Below are 15,184 nucleotides of genomic sequence, written 5' to 3'. Positions count from 1 at the left end.
TGTAGAAAACTATAGTTGTGGCCTTCAGTTGTGATAAATGGAACTGTTGCTGAGTATCCAAAATTAGAGACTGGTAAACTCCTTTACCATTCATTTTCCTCATCTCTTTTATGATTGTTGTCCTGCTTTAGATCTTATGGTTATTCTGGAGTTCTGAGAAAACTTATGTGTTACAGAAGTCTTGCAAATACTGGGTTATAATATTCTTTGTGTAGTCAGTGTGCTTTATATCTTACAGAAGTTTTTCAACATTTTGGTCATCTCATCTTTTTATCTTTGCTGATGGCATAGATTTGTTCTTTTTATTGTCTTTTTCTGTAACGTCGGTGACATTTTTGAAGGAAGTCAAGGTAAACTGATGTGCTTAGTGAGCTTTCTTAAACAGGAGCCTAATCGTTTGTCTCACAGTTACGCAGTGTGGTCTGCCTCCAAAAGGAGAAAAGCCTAGTCCTCCATGTGCTTTCTTGTGTGTTTACTTAGAAAAGACCCTTTTTTTAATTAAGTAGATTGCACCACAGATTTAGTTTTGGACATTGTGTGTTTGTTTACCTGCTGCTTTTTCAAGGAAATAATGTGGGTATATTGAGCTAGCTTTATCTTATTTGAGAATTAGGAAAGAAAGTAGTGGGATGTATTTGAACTTTTTTCATCTAGAAGAGTGTGTTAGTTCTCCTGTAGCCAGTTAATTAAACTGGTGCTTTTGTTTATTGTTGGGAGTTTTGTTTCAGTGAAGGTGGTTTTTATTGTTGTTTTCCTTATCTCAGTGGTTAAAGAACAGCAGTTTTTTCAGAACAGAGAATGGTATTTAGTGTAAGAGGTGTATAAAGAATGACATCAGTATAGAAACAGTATATTTGAACCTGTCTGTTCACAATTGATCATCAGTTAATCTTTGTTGGATGGGGGTGGGTTGCAGAGAAGGGTAGATATATTGCACCTGAGTGCTTAATCTGACTCTGTAACTGATCTGTAAGTAAATTTGTGTCTCAATGTTTTCATATGTGAAAATGAGGGACTTATGTTTGATGATCTTACTAAAAATAAATGAGTCTATAACTTTTATGAAGACACTTTGTGTATTTTATTGTCTTAAAGTCATCATGATGAACAGCTCTTCTGCAGTACAAGAAATAATGTAAGTTACTGAAAATTCTGGTTTGGAGTCTCAAAAAGATAAAGTTATCCTGTGTATTGTACAACATTGTGTAAGAAAAAATTCTAAGCTGTCTTTTTAAAGCAAAAAACGTTTTTGGTAATCTCTCCCTTTTAAAAAATCTTATTACAGTATAAATGTTTAAACTGAGATTTTTCAGCTCTCATGACAAAGTTATCTAAGCATGTTGATGGAGAGGTAGGGAGTGTGTATGCATTAGTATTCATTAGTAGACACAATGGGAGAATATAATCTCGACCCTAGTACTCAGATTGTAGGGATTTGTTCTCCTTATGTTTCCTGCATAAGCTGAAGAGTCTCATTAGAAACAACAAACTGTTCGTAAAGTTTCTAGGGTAAATTATAAGATTTTGGGTTTACATGGGATAATTTCTAGAAATTCTTAAGTGGTTTCTGTCTAAGGCAGTAATTTCAGTTTTTTCCTTCTAAAAGTAGTTTAATTAACATTTGCTAATTGATTGTTGTTGTAGCATATAATATTTACATTTACATGGTTAACTGTGAGCATGTCAAAAGGAAAAAACTAAATAGTGGGGAGGATTCTATTCATTATTCTTCTTAAATGAACATATGCCCTGGAGTAATTGCTCTTATAAGTACAATACAGAATAATATTATATTTTATGAGTACAAAGTATACTCATATATTTTTCAAAAACAAACCTTTATATATATATGCTTTCTTCTTACTCACTCACTTTAGTGCCCAGGTCTTAAATATTGGGTCCAATGTATGATACCTTCCTCCATCCAAAAAAATGATATTTTCATTGATTCACATCTTTGTTGCCTTTATACTGTTTATCCATCCAAGTAAACACATTAGCTTTGAATCACAGCTTTCATTCCTCTTCCTATTCAGCATATTTCTAGTCAAATACCATGTGCTTAGAGAATATAGAGTACTGTTGGCTAGTATGACATTTAAGATGTAGTTATGAGATAAATCAGTGCCAGTAAAATGATATGATACATTTCAAAAGCTGAAAGGATTTCCAGATTATTTGCAAATGTGTCCTCTCTTTCATTAGCCTATATAATTCAGAAGTGAATAAATTTTAGTGTATTTTAAAGTTCAATTTTTTTTGTTTTACACTAATACAAAATTGATAGTTATAAGATACATCATGGGATGTTTCATGGTCAATAGTCATAAATACTGTAATAACTTATAAGCAAGTGCCTTTTTTACCTGAAGATTTTGTGTCATTAAACTTAACGATTTTTTTAAGATTTTATTTATTTGGGAGAGAGCACAAGCAGGGGGAGCAGTAGGCAGAGGGAGAGGGAGAAGCAGGCTCCCCATTGAGCAGGGAGCCCCATGTGGGGCTTGATGTGGGGCTCAATCCCAGGACCCTGGGGTCATGACCTGAGCTGAAGGAGGATGCTTAAGTGACTGAGCCACCCAGGTGCCCCAAACTTAACGATTTTCCCACTGAAATTGTTTACTTATTTTGTTGACTACTGATCGACCAGTGTTATTAAAAACAACTCTGGGTGCATATTCATTAATGTCAGGACTCTGTTAGGTACTTTACAAAGTAAATAACATTTACTAAAAGATATGTATGTGTATATATCTCTGCACATGTGTGTTTGTGCATATACATGTATATACACTTGTATGTGTGTGGATATGTCTCCATGTGTATAGGTGGTTCCAGGCACATTGCTATGTAGTATTGAAAACTAAGATGTAAGAGAGAATATGGCTCTTCTGGAGAATTACAAACTTTTCAGTGTGAATTATTTGGTCGGTTTTGAGTATTAGACGTTATAAATTTTATAAAATATTAGAGATTATAAAATAACAATGAAGAAAATAGCATGTCATTATATAAGTAAACTAAAGATGCTAAAACTTTGGATTCATTTGATCTGAGTTTCTAAGTAAATTGTGTTCCCTCTGTATTCACTGGGAAGAAACGGGAGAAAAAAAGATTTTATAAAGTTGTCAGGAGTTACTAGTTATCCCACTGTGGACAAGTTTATCTAGAAATCATATACAAAAAAGCAATTATTTGGGATTACTCTTCAGCTCTGGGGAGCTCAAGGAAACTTCTCACCAGAGACTCTGCCCCAAGTTGACTTAACTAAATCCACATAATTTTATAGACAACATTTCCACCTGATCTTTCTAGAAAGTACTAAGAATATGTTTGCTTGTCTATAAACCTGGAGTTTATACCTATTTTGTCCCTTATTTGTCTCCCTTCAGCCTTTATTTTAATTCTATTTTACTCTTTCCCTTGGTATAAACACTCCAACTGACAAGAAATAAGTGTGGAAACTAATTCTAGCTGTCTGAAAAACAGCTTAAATATATTCTTACCTCAGTTTCATCTCAAAGAACAATAACAAAACGTGGTAACCACCCACAGATTTCTCCTAAAATATCTTTCGTTTTACATTTTATTTGACTGTTTATCCAATCAAGATCATTTTTCTAACCGAAGAGAGGCAGTGTTCTAACGTTTTGTCCGTTCTTACTGTTCTTTGAAAAATGTCAGCCATACTGAGACACTAAGTAAACAGTAGTAGAATTTGTATTATCACTTTTACCTAATTTAAACAAAGGTTGATAGTATATCGCATATATTCTTTTCTTTAGTCATCATCAGAGGGAGTTTTTTGTTTTTTTTTTTTAACCAAGAGTTCTTGTCACAAAGTCATACTCCGTCATACCTCCTCTGTGCTGGAACTTTAGGGTTTTGTCCAAAAGAGGGCTCTTGAAAAAAGTAAAGATAATTTGTATGTATGTTTTTCATTTTCAGTCTCATCCACCAATTTTACACAGATTTTGTAGGAATTCTGTTAATAAATTTCATTTTTTCTCATGTAAATTGTTTTTCCAAAATGATTGGAAAGTTGTGTCTTTATATTTTTAACAAATGGACATAATAAAGCCTATTCATGCTCTTTGTAGGAATATATTTTAGAAAGTCCTCTTTATAATTGGTTTTAAGTGCCTGTGTATGAGAATTTTTTTATAGGTAATACATCATTTTCAGCCACAAAATCAGAGATAAAAACATTTTCAAAATGCTCTCTCCGTAGCACAAGTTTCTTTCAAAAATCAGTTTCTTTCATAAATTTATTTTAAAGTTCTACATAAAGTATTTTTTTCTTCCTTTTTTTTTTTTTTTGTAAGCAATATGCTTTGGACAGGCAGCCACTTTTCATTCCAGGAAAGATCCACAGGTTTTTTTGGAATGTCTGAATTATATCACTTTCATTTAAAACCTCATAATACCTTTAAGTTGAAGTTAGCTGAATTCATTAATTCCACCCAACTGGGCGCATATACCTGTGTTGTATGGTAATAAGCTGAACATGGATAAACGTATGGTGGTACTGCTTGTAACCCCTATCGTTTACTTACCTTCCACTCTTTCCTTAGGGCTCCTAGATTGCTGTTAGTGACATGACATGACTTGCTAATGAAGAGATCAGGTGAAGATATTGTCAATGTATATATTAAATATTATCTAAGTTTAATGTAATTCTAATTTTTTAGGTAACTATTTTAAGGAAAAGCCTTTAAATACTTGTTTTACCTGAGAGGATTATTTTGCACCAGCTAGTTTGGAGCTTATTCATCTGCAGGATAGGAAAAATTCTTTGTTGTATCTTTGACCTACTTGGACAATGTTAAAACTGAATAAATAGGACATATTCTCACCTGTTTTCTCTTGTAAATGCTTTCTTTGGTTTACAGTGTTAGTTTCTGTTCATGGTTACTAGTATAAGCTTCATTAATTTTTTTTCTCCTTACATTGTCACTTCGCAAACTCTATTCCCTTGAAATAGAAGTGTTGGCCCTTGAACAACATGAGGATTAGGGGGCATACTTTTTTTTTTTTGGTATGTCTTGATATTTTCTATTTAAAAACTGTCATTTGAAACTAGTAATTTAGTAGCTCTGAAAATCAGATTTCCCCATTATGCAGGGTTTGCTGCTTTTTTGTCTTTATTACTTTACTTTTTTAATTGTTGTAGTGAGTCTGTGCCAAAGATCAGCTTGAGGTATAAAATTAAGGTCTCTCAGGTGTCTGTGAGCCTGTACCTTCCCCTGGGCATGCATCATGACTTTTTAGTTACCCTAATTTTATGCAGTTTTATCCTAGTCTGTAATCTCTGGCTCCCAAAAAGAGGAAGAGTAGGGGTGCCTGGGTAGCTCATTCGGTTAAGCGTCAGACTCTTGGTTTAGGCTCGGGTCATGATCTCAAGATTGTGAGATCAAGCCCCATGTAGGATTCAGCACTGGGCTCAGCACTAGGCATGGAACCTGCCTGAGATTCTTCCTCCCTCTGACCTCTTTAGCACCCAACCCCCTGCCCCTGCATGCCCAAAAGCACTCTGTCTCAAAAAAAAAAGGAAGACTGAAGGGAGGGAAAAGGGGCACTGGCCTTTTAAATCCCATGGAGGTTATGTCTCAGGAGGAAGAGGGACTTAGAACAATAAGAGGAAATGGAATAACAATGGCAACCTGTCTATGTTTCTCTGAGATGAGAAGCCACCATCAGCACAAATCCCTGACATTTGGGCAACAGGATCCCTTTTATCCATTCTGTCACCACAAGCAGTGTGCAAGATTCTCTAGTAACTGGTTCATAGCTGCCTCCCATTGGGCTCAGTTGTGGGGGACGGATAGCTGCTACTGAACAAAGAGCTGAAATTAACCAAAATTAATGGCACTTTGCTTTCCAAGCCTTCCTCTGGATATTACAAACCTTAAATAGACTCTAGAGTTCCAAAATAGTTATATCACATTCTGTCCTGTACAGTTGCTTTCTAGAGGAGATGGATTCCTGGTGCTTCCTACTTTCCATAATCCGTCTTCCCGTAATCCCCCTAGAACATTTCTTTTTAATTATTTGTTTGTTTTGTTAGATTTTGCGAGGACAGGGATTCTCTGATTTCATTTTGCTTAAGGATCCTTAGCCACATGACCCCTTATCGGCTTTCCGGAGTTCATATGATAAACACATAGTACTTTCTAATGTTAAAGTTTATTTTAAAAATACAGGTGTTTATTAACATAAATTGTACAGGTACACATTTGGAAAAAAACTGGATTGTCAGTCTTGAACATCTGGGATACTAACAATTTTCTTTCAGAATGCATTCTGGTATGTTTATTCCTTTAAAGAAAAGCCCAGTGATGATCTTGATGGCTCTTTAATGTTTACAGAGGTTTTTTTTTTTTTTTTCCATGTCACTTCAGACTAACAACACTGCATTGGGTGTCACTAGAGGTAACAGCTGCTGCTTATATGTAAGTTGTATGATCTTGGCAGGTTTTAAAAAATCTTTCTGCCCAATTTCTCCTCTTATAAAAAGCAGCCTCTATGTTCTTTAAGGCCCCTTTCTTTACTAAATCTGTGATTTTAGCTCTTGTTTTGTACTTTTACTGCCTTTTCTACTTTTATATTCATTTATCTTATTCCCAATCAGACTTAGCTTTTGAGGATAGAGACCAACTTTAATACTCATCTTTTCCCAGGGCCTTGTAATAAGTACTGATTAGCTAAATATTTGTTTATTGAGTTGATTGAGAATCCTTGTTATCAGCTTTGTGCTCCTTGGTTTTCTCATTAACTATCATACAGGGAGGCATTTATACATTTATATGAATAAATATTTATTTAATCCTTTTTTAGATTGCATTTGTCTTCTATTTTATTTGTTATGTCATTCCCAGTAACAGTTTTTGTTTAATGGGGTGAAAATATTCCTTTAAGCAGTGTCTGAAACTGAAGCCATAAACTCATATGTATACACAGACACACACATATGTGTCACCCATACACATAGACATACAGAAATTCACACATATACACAGGAAATTGGAAAATATTCCAAATATATGTTGTATAGCTATCTTATTAATTTATTGGGCCAAATTAGTCATAAAATGCTATCACCATATAATATCACCAAAAATTTATATTAAATTGTTACACAGCTGACAAATTGCCTAAAATTTGTGGCATGAAAGGACTTATAAGTGACTTAAAACAACAGTATTATTTTGGTAAAGCAGTATGTTTTTTACTTTAAAATATTTATTAAATTCATTAAATCAGTTCAGTAATTTATTGAGCGGCTTATTCTCAGCCATAGCTGGTGGTTATCCACAGCAAATATCAGGGCACCTGGGTGGCTCAGTCGGTTAAGCGTCTCCCTTCAGCTCAGGTTGTGATCCCAGGGTACTGGGATTGAGCCCCACGTTGGGCTCCCTGTTGAGCAGGGAACCTGCTTCTCCCTCTCCCTCTACCCCCCAGTCATGCTTGCACACTCTCTCTCTAGTGCTCTCTCTCTGAAATAAATAAATTAAAAAAAAAACAAAGCTAGTGTTATAATCTGTGCCTTTATAAGATTTGATAATTTGAGGTTTTTTAAGGTTCTTTAAGACAGTGATATTCAAAGTCAGGTTTTATCTTATAATGCAGATGTATGCTGTTGCTGATCAGCAAGCTGAGAGTTATTTTGTCAATTGTCTAGACTTAAAAAAATATCTGACTTTTTTGTTCAGATTAGTGGTATATCTACAATGGAATATTACTCGGCCATAAAAAGGAATGAGATCTTGTTATTTGCAACAACATATATAGACCTATAGGGCATTATACTAAGTGAAATCCAAGAAAGACAGATACCAAATGATTTCCCTTATATGTAGAATCTAAAAAACAAAACAAATAAACCACCACCACAACAAAAACAAACAGACTGAGAAATATGGAAAACAAACTGATGGTTACCAAAAGGGTAGGGTGTGGGAGGATGGACAAAATGGGTGAAGGGGAGTAGGAGGTATAGGCTTCTAGTTATGGAATGTATATGTCACGGAGGTGAAAGGTACAGCATAGAGAATATTATATAGTCAGTGGTTTTGTAGTAGTTTTGTGTGGTGACAGATGTTAACTACACTTGTGGTGAGCAAAGCATAATGTATAGACTTACTGAATCACTATATTTTACACTTGGAACTAATGTAACATAAGGTACAAACTATAGTTCAATTAAAAAAAAAATCTGATTTGAGGGGCTGTCCCAGGAGTCTATTCACGTTGATTGTCCCTGGATGTAACTTCCAATGAAAATAAAATATTTTGATAGTGTAGCCAGGAAGACTTTCAGTTTAGTGCCTTAGATCTGGACATTAAGAACATCTAGAAGACCATTAATGAAAAACATTATATCCACTGTATATATATGTAAGTTTAAATATTCATTGAATGATGTGCTTTACTTGGCTGTTGTGTGAATGACTATATTGGCTTGGGTAGTTTCATATTTATGCATGGGTAAAATGGCATTGTTTATTTTTAGTTATTTGGTTAAGAGTTAATGTCTCCAAATGTGAAGTTTGTTTGTTTTTAAGATTTATTTATTTATTTTAGAGCGTGCATGTGAACAGGGTGGGGAGGGAAGGGCAGAAGAAGAGGGGGAACGAGCTAAAGAAGCCAACTCCCTGGTGAGCACAGAGCCCAACTGAGCACAGAGCCCAACGTGGGGCTAGATCTCAGGACCCTGAGGTCATGACCTGAGTGGAGATCAAGAGTCAGATGCTCAACCGGCTGAGCCACCCAGGAACCCCAAATGTGAATTTTTTTTTTTTTTAAGTAAGTAGTCATTGCCATATTTGTATTCTGAACCATTTGGTTTGGTAATATATAGAGAAAAGGTTATATAATTCGGAGTCAACTTTCTCTCTCACATAAACATACACAGTAAATAAAGGCAGGTAATTTACTAGGTTAAATATGTATTCACCAAGACCAATGCATTGAAACATTAAGTAAATAAGAAGAAAAGGTATGGTTTTTGTTTTATTTTTTTCCTACTTTACTGCTCTTAACAGGATATCTATGATTGTCTACCTGGATTTTGGGTGCAGTCATCTCATTCTGGGCAGTGTTTAAAGCCCTTGGCCTTTGGCAAAGAAAAGTATCTTCCTTCTGTGGATATTAGCAATCAATTTCTCTATAATATTTTCTCTACAGTTATAATAATCTCATATGTGACACTTAACTGCTCAAGAGACCAGTGTCCAGGGAAGTGGGCAAACTAACACAGACCTAAATTGCTCAGGTTTTATAAAAAGAGCCATTTTGTCATTTACCAGGAACTCTGTAGGCATGTTGTATGAGACTAATCCAATTTTTTTTCCAACTCTGCATATTAGAATAATAATTTGTAGCGGAGGGGGTTTCTACCCCTAAAGATTCAGGTCTGTTGCCCTGGGATTTATTTATTTATTTTTTAATGAGCATCAATCCATTTTGCTCATGTCTTCCTAAATACTACTTGTTCTTTGCAACTGACCACCCGCTTGGCATCACAGTAACTGACACAGCCTGTCCAAAAGTGCCATACCATTAGTGCTTTTTTCATCTTATAATTGGAACTGTGAGACTGTAATCTTCAGTTATCACCATTATTTAGCTGGCTTTATCAGAGCAAATGTTTGTCCTCATCTATTGAATCAAACATATCTTTTTTGTTCTTTTTGTATTAGGCGTCTTTCACATTGTTTGATACCAGTCTGAGATAACTGTTTTCTAAAGTTGATAACTATTTTCTAAAGTATTTTTTAAGTACTGATTTTTGCTTTTGCTTAAATTTTTTTAGTCCAGGGATTTTAATTTTTCCTAAGAAATACTGATGAATCAAAAACTATTTGTAAACACATTGTCTTTTATGCTGTTAAAACATATATGTCAAAACAATTTAATAATCTTGCAGGAAAGAAGGTTTTTTGGGTTTGTTTTGTTTTTGATCAGGGGATGACATATAAATATACAACATCCAGGCAAGTGTTTCTATATTTCACTCTTTTGTTTAAAGAATTTTTTTTAATTTTTTTTTGAAGATTTTATTAGAGTGAGAGACACAAGCAGGGGGAGCAACAGAGGGAGAGGGAGAAGCAGGCTCCCCACCGAGCAGGGAGCCCCATGTGGGGCTCCATCCCCAGACCCAGGATCATGACCTGAGCCGAAGGCAGATGCTTAACCAACTGAGTCAACCAGGTGCCCCTGTTTAAAGTTTATGTGAATATCCTCTGAAGGCTGTCTGAATCATCAGATAATAGGACAAAACCTTTATTACTTTTCAATAACTGGAGGAAAGAAAAACTTTTCTGGCTTTTTTATTGCACTTGTGGCTTATACTCTGTGAACTGTTTTTCTATCTATTAGGGAGCCTTCTAGCTTATTTTATTTACCATGATGAAAGTCCCTTGGCTTCCTGTTGTCTTTCCTATTCCAAATTCTCCTGTTTTGATGATCCTGAGATACTGTTGACCTCAGTATGATCCCTAGATACTGTTCACTTTTAGGCTTAATTTGGTTTGAAGAGATGCCATCTATACCCATGGATTTCTTTATCTTCTGTGGTATCTTACCAGTTTTATCAGGTTTGTTGTGGAATGAAAAGAAATCCTCAATTTTCCCAGTAACTCCTGAAGTACAGTTCTGGGACTGGCAGTAGGAGCATCATCTGGGAACTTCTCAGAAATGCAAATTCTCAAGTGCTACCCTAAGCCTACTAAATCAGAAACTCTGGGTATGCTGCCCAGCAGACATCATCTCTTCCAGGTGTTGAATGGCTTCTTACCATTAGTGATTTGAGGTCTTTGAGATCCATGTGACTGTAGATTGATCCACCCATCATTTCTTTTTACTACCAGTATTCAAAACTGTATTTTTTTTATATTGAGGAAAACTGAGTGAATGTATACCATTGAAGTATTCTCTCATAATTCTGAAGTACTTTAGTTGAACTTGCACTTGATATTTATTGCATTGTCAAAGAAGTACTGTCAAAGAAATAGTTTAGAACAAGATTCTGTGCTTTTGCTTCCCTCCCTTCCTCATCCTCCTCTTGGTTCTCTCCAATGTAATGTGATAATTTAGAAAGGGTACTGTATCACTGTACATGGGATTTGACAGCATTGCATATCAGGTAGACCATTTAATTTAACCCCCACAATACCCTATGAATTAGATAATAGTTTTTTCTCAAATTTTGCAGAGAAGAAAACTGGGGCTTAGGAAAGTTAATTTGTGAAGGTGACACCCCAGAACAAGAACCCAAATCTAGGCCTTGCTAGTAACAAAGCTCTTAAGGACATAATATTACCATTAATCTCATTTCTCTAGTTGTGCTTTTCCTTACTCTTTAAGAATTTGCATTTATCTTAAATTTGATAAATATTTTTTTTTTCTGGACTTCTCACAGTTCTGATTTGAATAATGTATTTTTTTAAATTTCATCACTTGTGACTTTCTAAGAAACACTAAAAATTTCTAGAAAAAATTCGGTGTCTTCATCTTCACTTCCTTTGCTTTTACTTTTTTCTGGTTTAATTTAGAAAATGAAAACCTTTTCATATATTCAGTAGAAGATTTTTTAGACATGCTAAAATGCATCTAGTAACTTCAAGTTTGAAATAAGTAGGAAGATTATTCCAATCATGGCAAAATTTGTTAGAAGAAGTGAAAGTGTAGATATTAACTAGTAATTTTAATATTCATTTGAAATATTCCTCTTAAACCCCAAGTCTTAATTGAGGGCAGCAAATAAAAGTTGAAATATACCACCTTAATTCCGGAAAAGAGAATATATTAGTAACCGTTTTTTTAATGTGTTACTAGCAAGCTGTCAATCGATTATAAAAAGATACAAATGCTTGATGCTCTTTGTCTAGCAGTAATTGACTTTTGTGAGTTCAGATGTTGATTTATAGACCTTTTTCACAGTTAGGAATATTTTAAGCCACAGTGAGGATATCTTTTCATGTTGATAAAAGGATTTCCCCGCCACATACAGTTCTTATTTAAGAGAAAAAATAATAAGAATAAAGTAAAAATGGTTAATGTAAAGATTCTCAAAGTGTCTTGCCTAGACATTAGGCTGCTAGAAGGTGCCCTAGGGCAGCTGAGAAGACTGCTAAGAAAAAATATTCGTAAGGGATAAGACAATTGAGTACTCTGTCCTTGAGTTTCCAATTTGGGATCTAGGAGCCAGAAGCTCTTTGGACAGGCCCTGGCTACATGGCTTATACATAAGGGGGAGACAGATTTGCTTGCTATCAGTCTGTCAACGCCTTGCCCAGATGCTATCCTGTTAGCATTTCCAGAGAAGAGTAAAACAGCATTCAAAGGGTTGGCGTCTAATTCTCGGTATGTAAAATTAATAAATATGAGTTAATGAGTTATTAAATGAGTTAAATACAAAGCGCTTATAACAGTTCCTGGTATATAAGCAAACACTGCTTAAGTTCTTATTACCAGACTAGTAAAAGATTGCTATTGGAAAACACTGCTAAGAAAATTAGATCTTTTAGCCAAAGGTATTTATCTGTGACTGTGTTGCCGTGAAGAAGAATTTTACAAAAGTTCTCTTTTTTTTATTAGTGTATATATTTTCCATTCACATTATCACTGCCAGTTTTATTTTGGATATTGTGCTAAAATGCTCGGAATTTTAAAACATGCTGTTTTGGGATACTGACAATTAAGTGGACAATCTTTTTAAATATAATTTGATTATGGATGAAGAGAAATAAAGGCAATTATTGATGTTCACAGAAGAGGCATTTACCTACCCTCTAATGATTGTGTATGTATGATGAGTAGAGGAGGAAAGCGAAGGCTTTCTGGAAGGTGATGATCCCGTGGGGTGGATGGGGAGGGAAACATTCTGTATAAAGGAATCATATAGATTAAAAAAGAAAAAAAGTTAAGAAAGGAAATGTGAATAGTAGATTCAAGGGAAAGGTAGGAGTTAGTTGTCTGTAAGAAGCATATACCATGTGGTATGAGAATTCAAATAAGCCTGTACTTAGACAAAGAACTGTTGAGATTTTTTTCAGTTTATTGAAAAATAATTGACATACATTAATGTATAAGTTGAAGGTATACCGCATGATGGTTTGATTTACATATAATTATGAAATGAAACACAAAGTGTTTCATTCAGCTGAGAGTTTTTAAAGTTTGAGAAATTGGGATATTTTCATGTTTTAAAACTTGTGTTTATTTTGATTCTGTAATAGTAAATTCTTAAAGAATCTCTTCAAGCCAGTAATGTTTTGTATTCATGCTTTTTTTGTTTTTAAGGATTTCAGTTTGTTAAAATGAGCAGTCGTAAATCAAAGAGTAACAACTTAATACATGCAGAGTACCTGTCACAGGTTAGTATATATTTTCATTGACCTCAAAGTCTGTTATCATGCAAAGCTGATCAGAGAAATAGTAATCTTCTTAATTTGAATTCTCCCCTTAACACTTATGAAGAATCACCCTTTCCATTCTCAAGGAGAGACTGTCTTACACTACTTTCATCCTTTGTAAGTCTTTAGATAGTTGGAATCCTAACTTTACTCCTGTCTTCCCAAATGTATCCTAATTTAGTTTACTTAAGAATTCTGTACTTCTTTTGTTAAATTTATTCCTATTTTATTTCTTGTGATGCTGTTATAAATGGAATTGTTTTCTTAATTTTTTTTTGTTAATTGCATGTGTATCTAAATGCAATTGATTTTTATGTGTAATCTTGTATCCTGTGTAATCTTGTATCCTGCAGCCTTGCCAGACTTATTAGTTCTAATAGTTTTTAGTTTATTCTTTAGTTTTTTAGTAAGATAATGTCATCTACAAATACAGTTTAACTTCCTTTTCAATCTGGTTGACTTTATTTATTTTTTTATTGTCTGATTTCCCTGGCTAGAATTTTCAGTACAGTATTGAGTAACAACAACATAAACAGACATTCTTGTTTTGTTTTTGATTTTGGGGAAATACATTCAGTCTTTCACCATTGATGTGATATTAGCTATAGGTTTTTATAGATGCCCTTTATCAGGTTGAGGATGTTGTCCTTTTTTCCTAGTATATTGAGTGTTTTTATCATGAACAATTAATATTATCTTAAGTACATACTGTATTCCAAGTGCTGAGCATATATCTATGTGCCTGTCTCTTAAGAAATATAGTAGGGAATAGGTATAATAACTCCGTCCTGGCATTTCTGTTTATCTGACTTGACCAGAACTATAGTTTTTTCTAATCAAAACTAAATGTATGTTATTGGCATCCCTTCATGTAAGACAACTTTTTTTTTTTGGAAGGAAGATGTTTAACTCTTAGGAAAAATTTTTAGCTGAAGTATAATTTACATATCCTAGTAAAGTGCACAAATCTTCCACTTACAGCTTAATTTCTATACATGTGTACACCTGTTTAACCTTCATCTCAGATCACTTTGAGATTTTTGAACCTTTCACTGTTCACTACAGCTTCACTTCACTTTATCCTTTAGATTTTATACATAGTTATTGCCTCTCTATTAGACTTTAATGAAATTTGAAAAAGTTGAGGACTGAGGTTTATCTTTTGATTTCTAATGATCTTATCTAGGTAGAAGAATATACAGTGTGATTAGTATTATGATTATATATGCTCATTTAAGTGTTTTATAGGTATCAGCTATTACCTATACAATACTTACATTACAGACAAGACTGCCTTATTTAATCTTGAGAACAGACCTGCCAGAAAACTATTATTGTCTCCATTTTATAGACTAAAAAAGTTAAGATTTAGAAAAGTGTAACTTTAAAATCCACATAACTGGCTCTTTTGGCATCACTCCTCTTATTCTTTCCCCTTCTTATATAATGATAATTAGGATTATTTTATCTCCACTGAGTAATTTGCTTTGCTTAGCCTCTGGTACATATAAACAGAACTCAGATTTTATCTTTTGGTACATGAAGAATCAGTCCCATGCTGTCAGTCTGAGAGAAGCAAATAATCTTGGAAGCTTCTTGTTTCTGATGATGGGACCAAATCTGAAATAGCCTCCTAAGATTTTTGTCTTTGAAAGATTTCTGTATTAGCAGCAGATACAGAAAAGGAATCCTCTAATGGTCTGTCTTTTTAAAGAATGTGCTAGATTATCTGACAATTTTTCACAACTCAGTCTAAGCCCTTTATT

General features: G+C 34.2%; 1 protein-coding gene across 1 annotated transcript in view; it reads left to right on the top strand.

Moving 5' to 3' along the window:
* The window catches only part of ORC4 (origin recognition complex subunit 4), a 98,045-nt gene that overhangs the window by 21,640 nt on the left and 61,221 nt on the right, over positions 1–15,184 (top strand). The window contains 3 exon segments of the mRNA XM_035726518.1: positions 1,096–1,135; positions 4,575–4,627; positions 13,306–13,379. Of these exon segments, the coding sequence (XP_035582411.1) occupies positions 4,615–4,627; positions 13,306–13,379 (87 nt within the window). The 5' untranslated portion in view covers positions 1,096–1,135; positions 4,575–4,614.

Source organism: Zalophus californianus, chromosome 3, assembly GCF_009762305.2.
Source record: "Zalophus californianus isolate mZalCal1 chromosome 3, mZalCal1.pri.v2, whole genome shotgun sequence".
Lineage (NCBI taxonomy): Eukaryota > Metazoa > Chordata > Mammalia > Carnivora > Otariidae > Zalophus > Zalophus californianus.
This window is presented reverse-complemented; position numbering and strand designations above follow the sequence as displayed.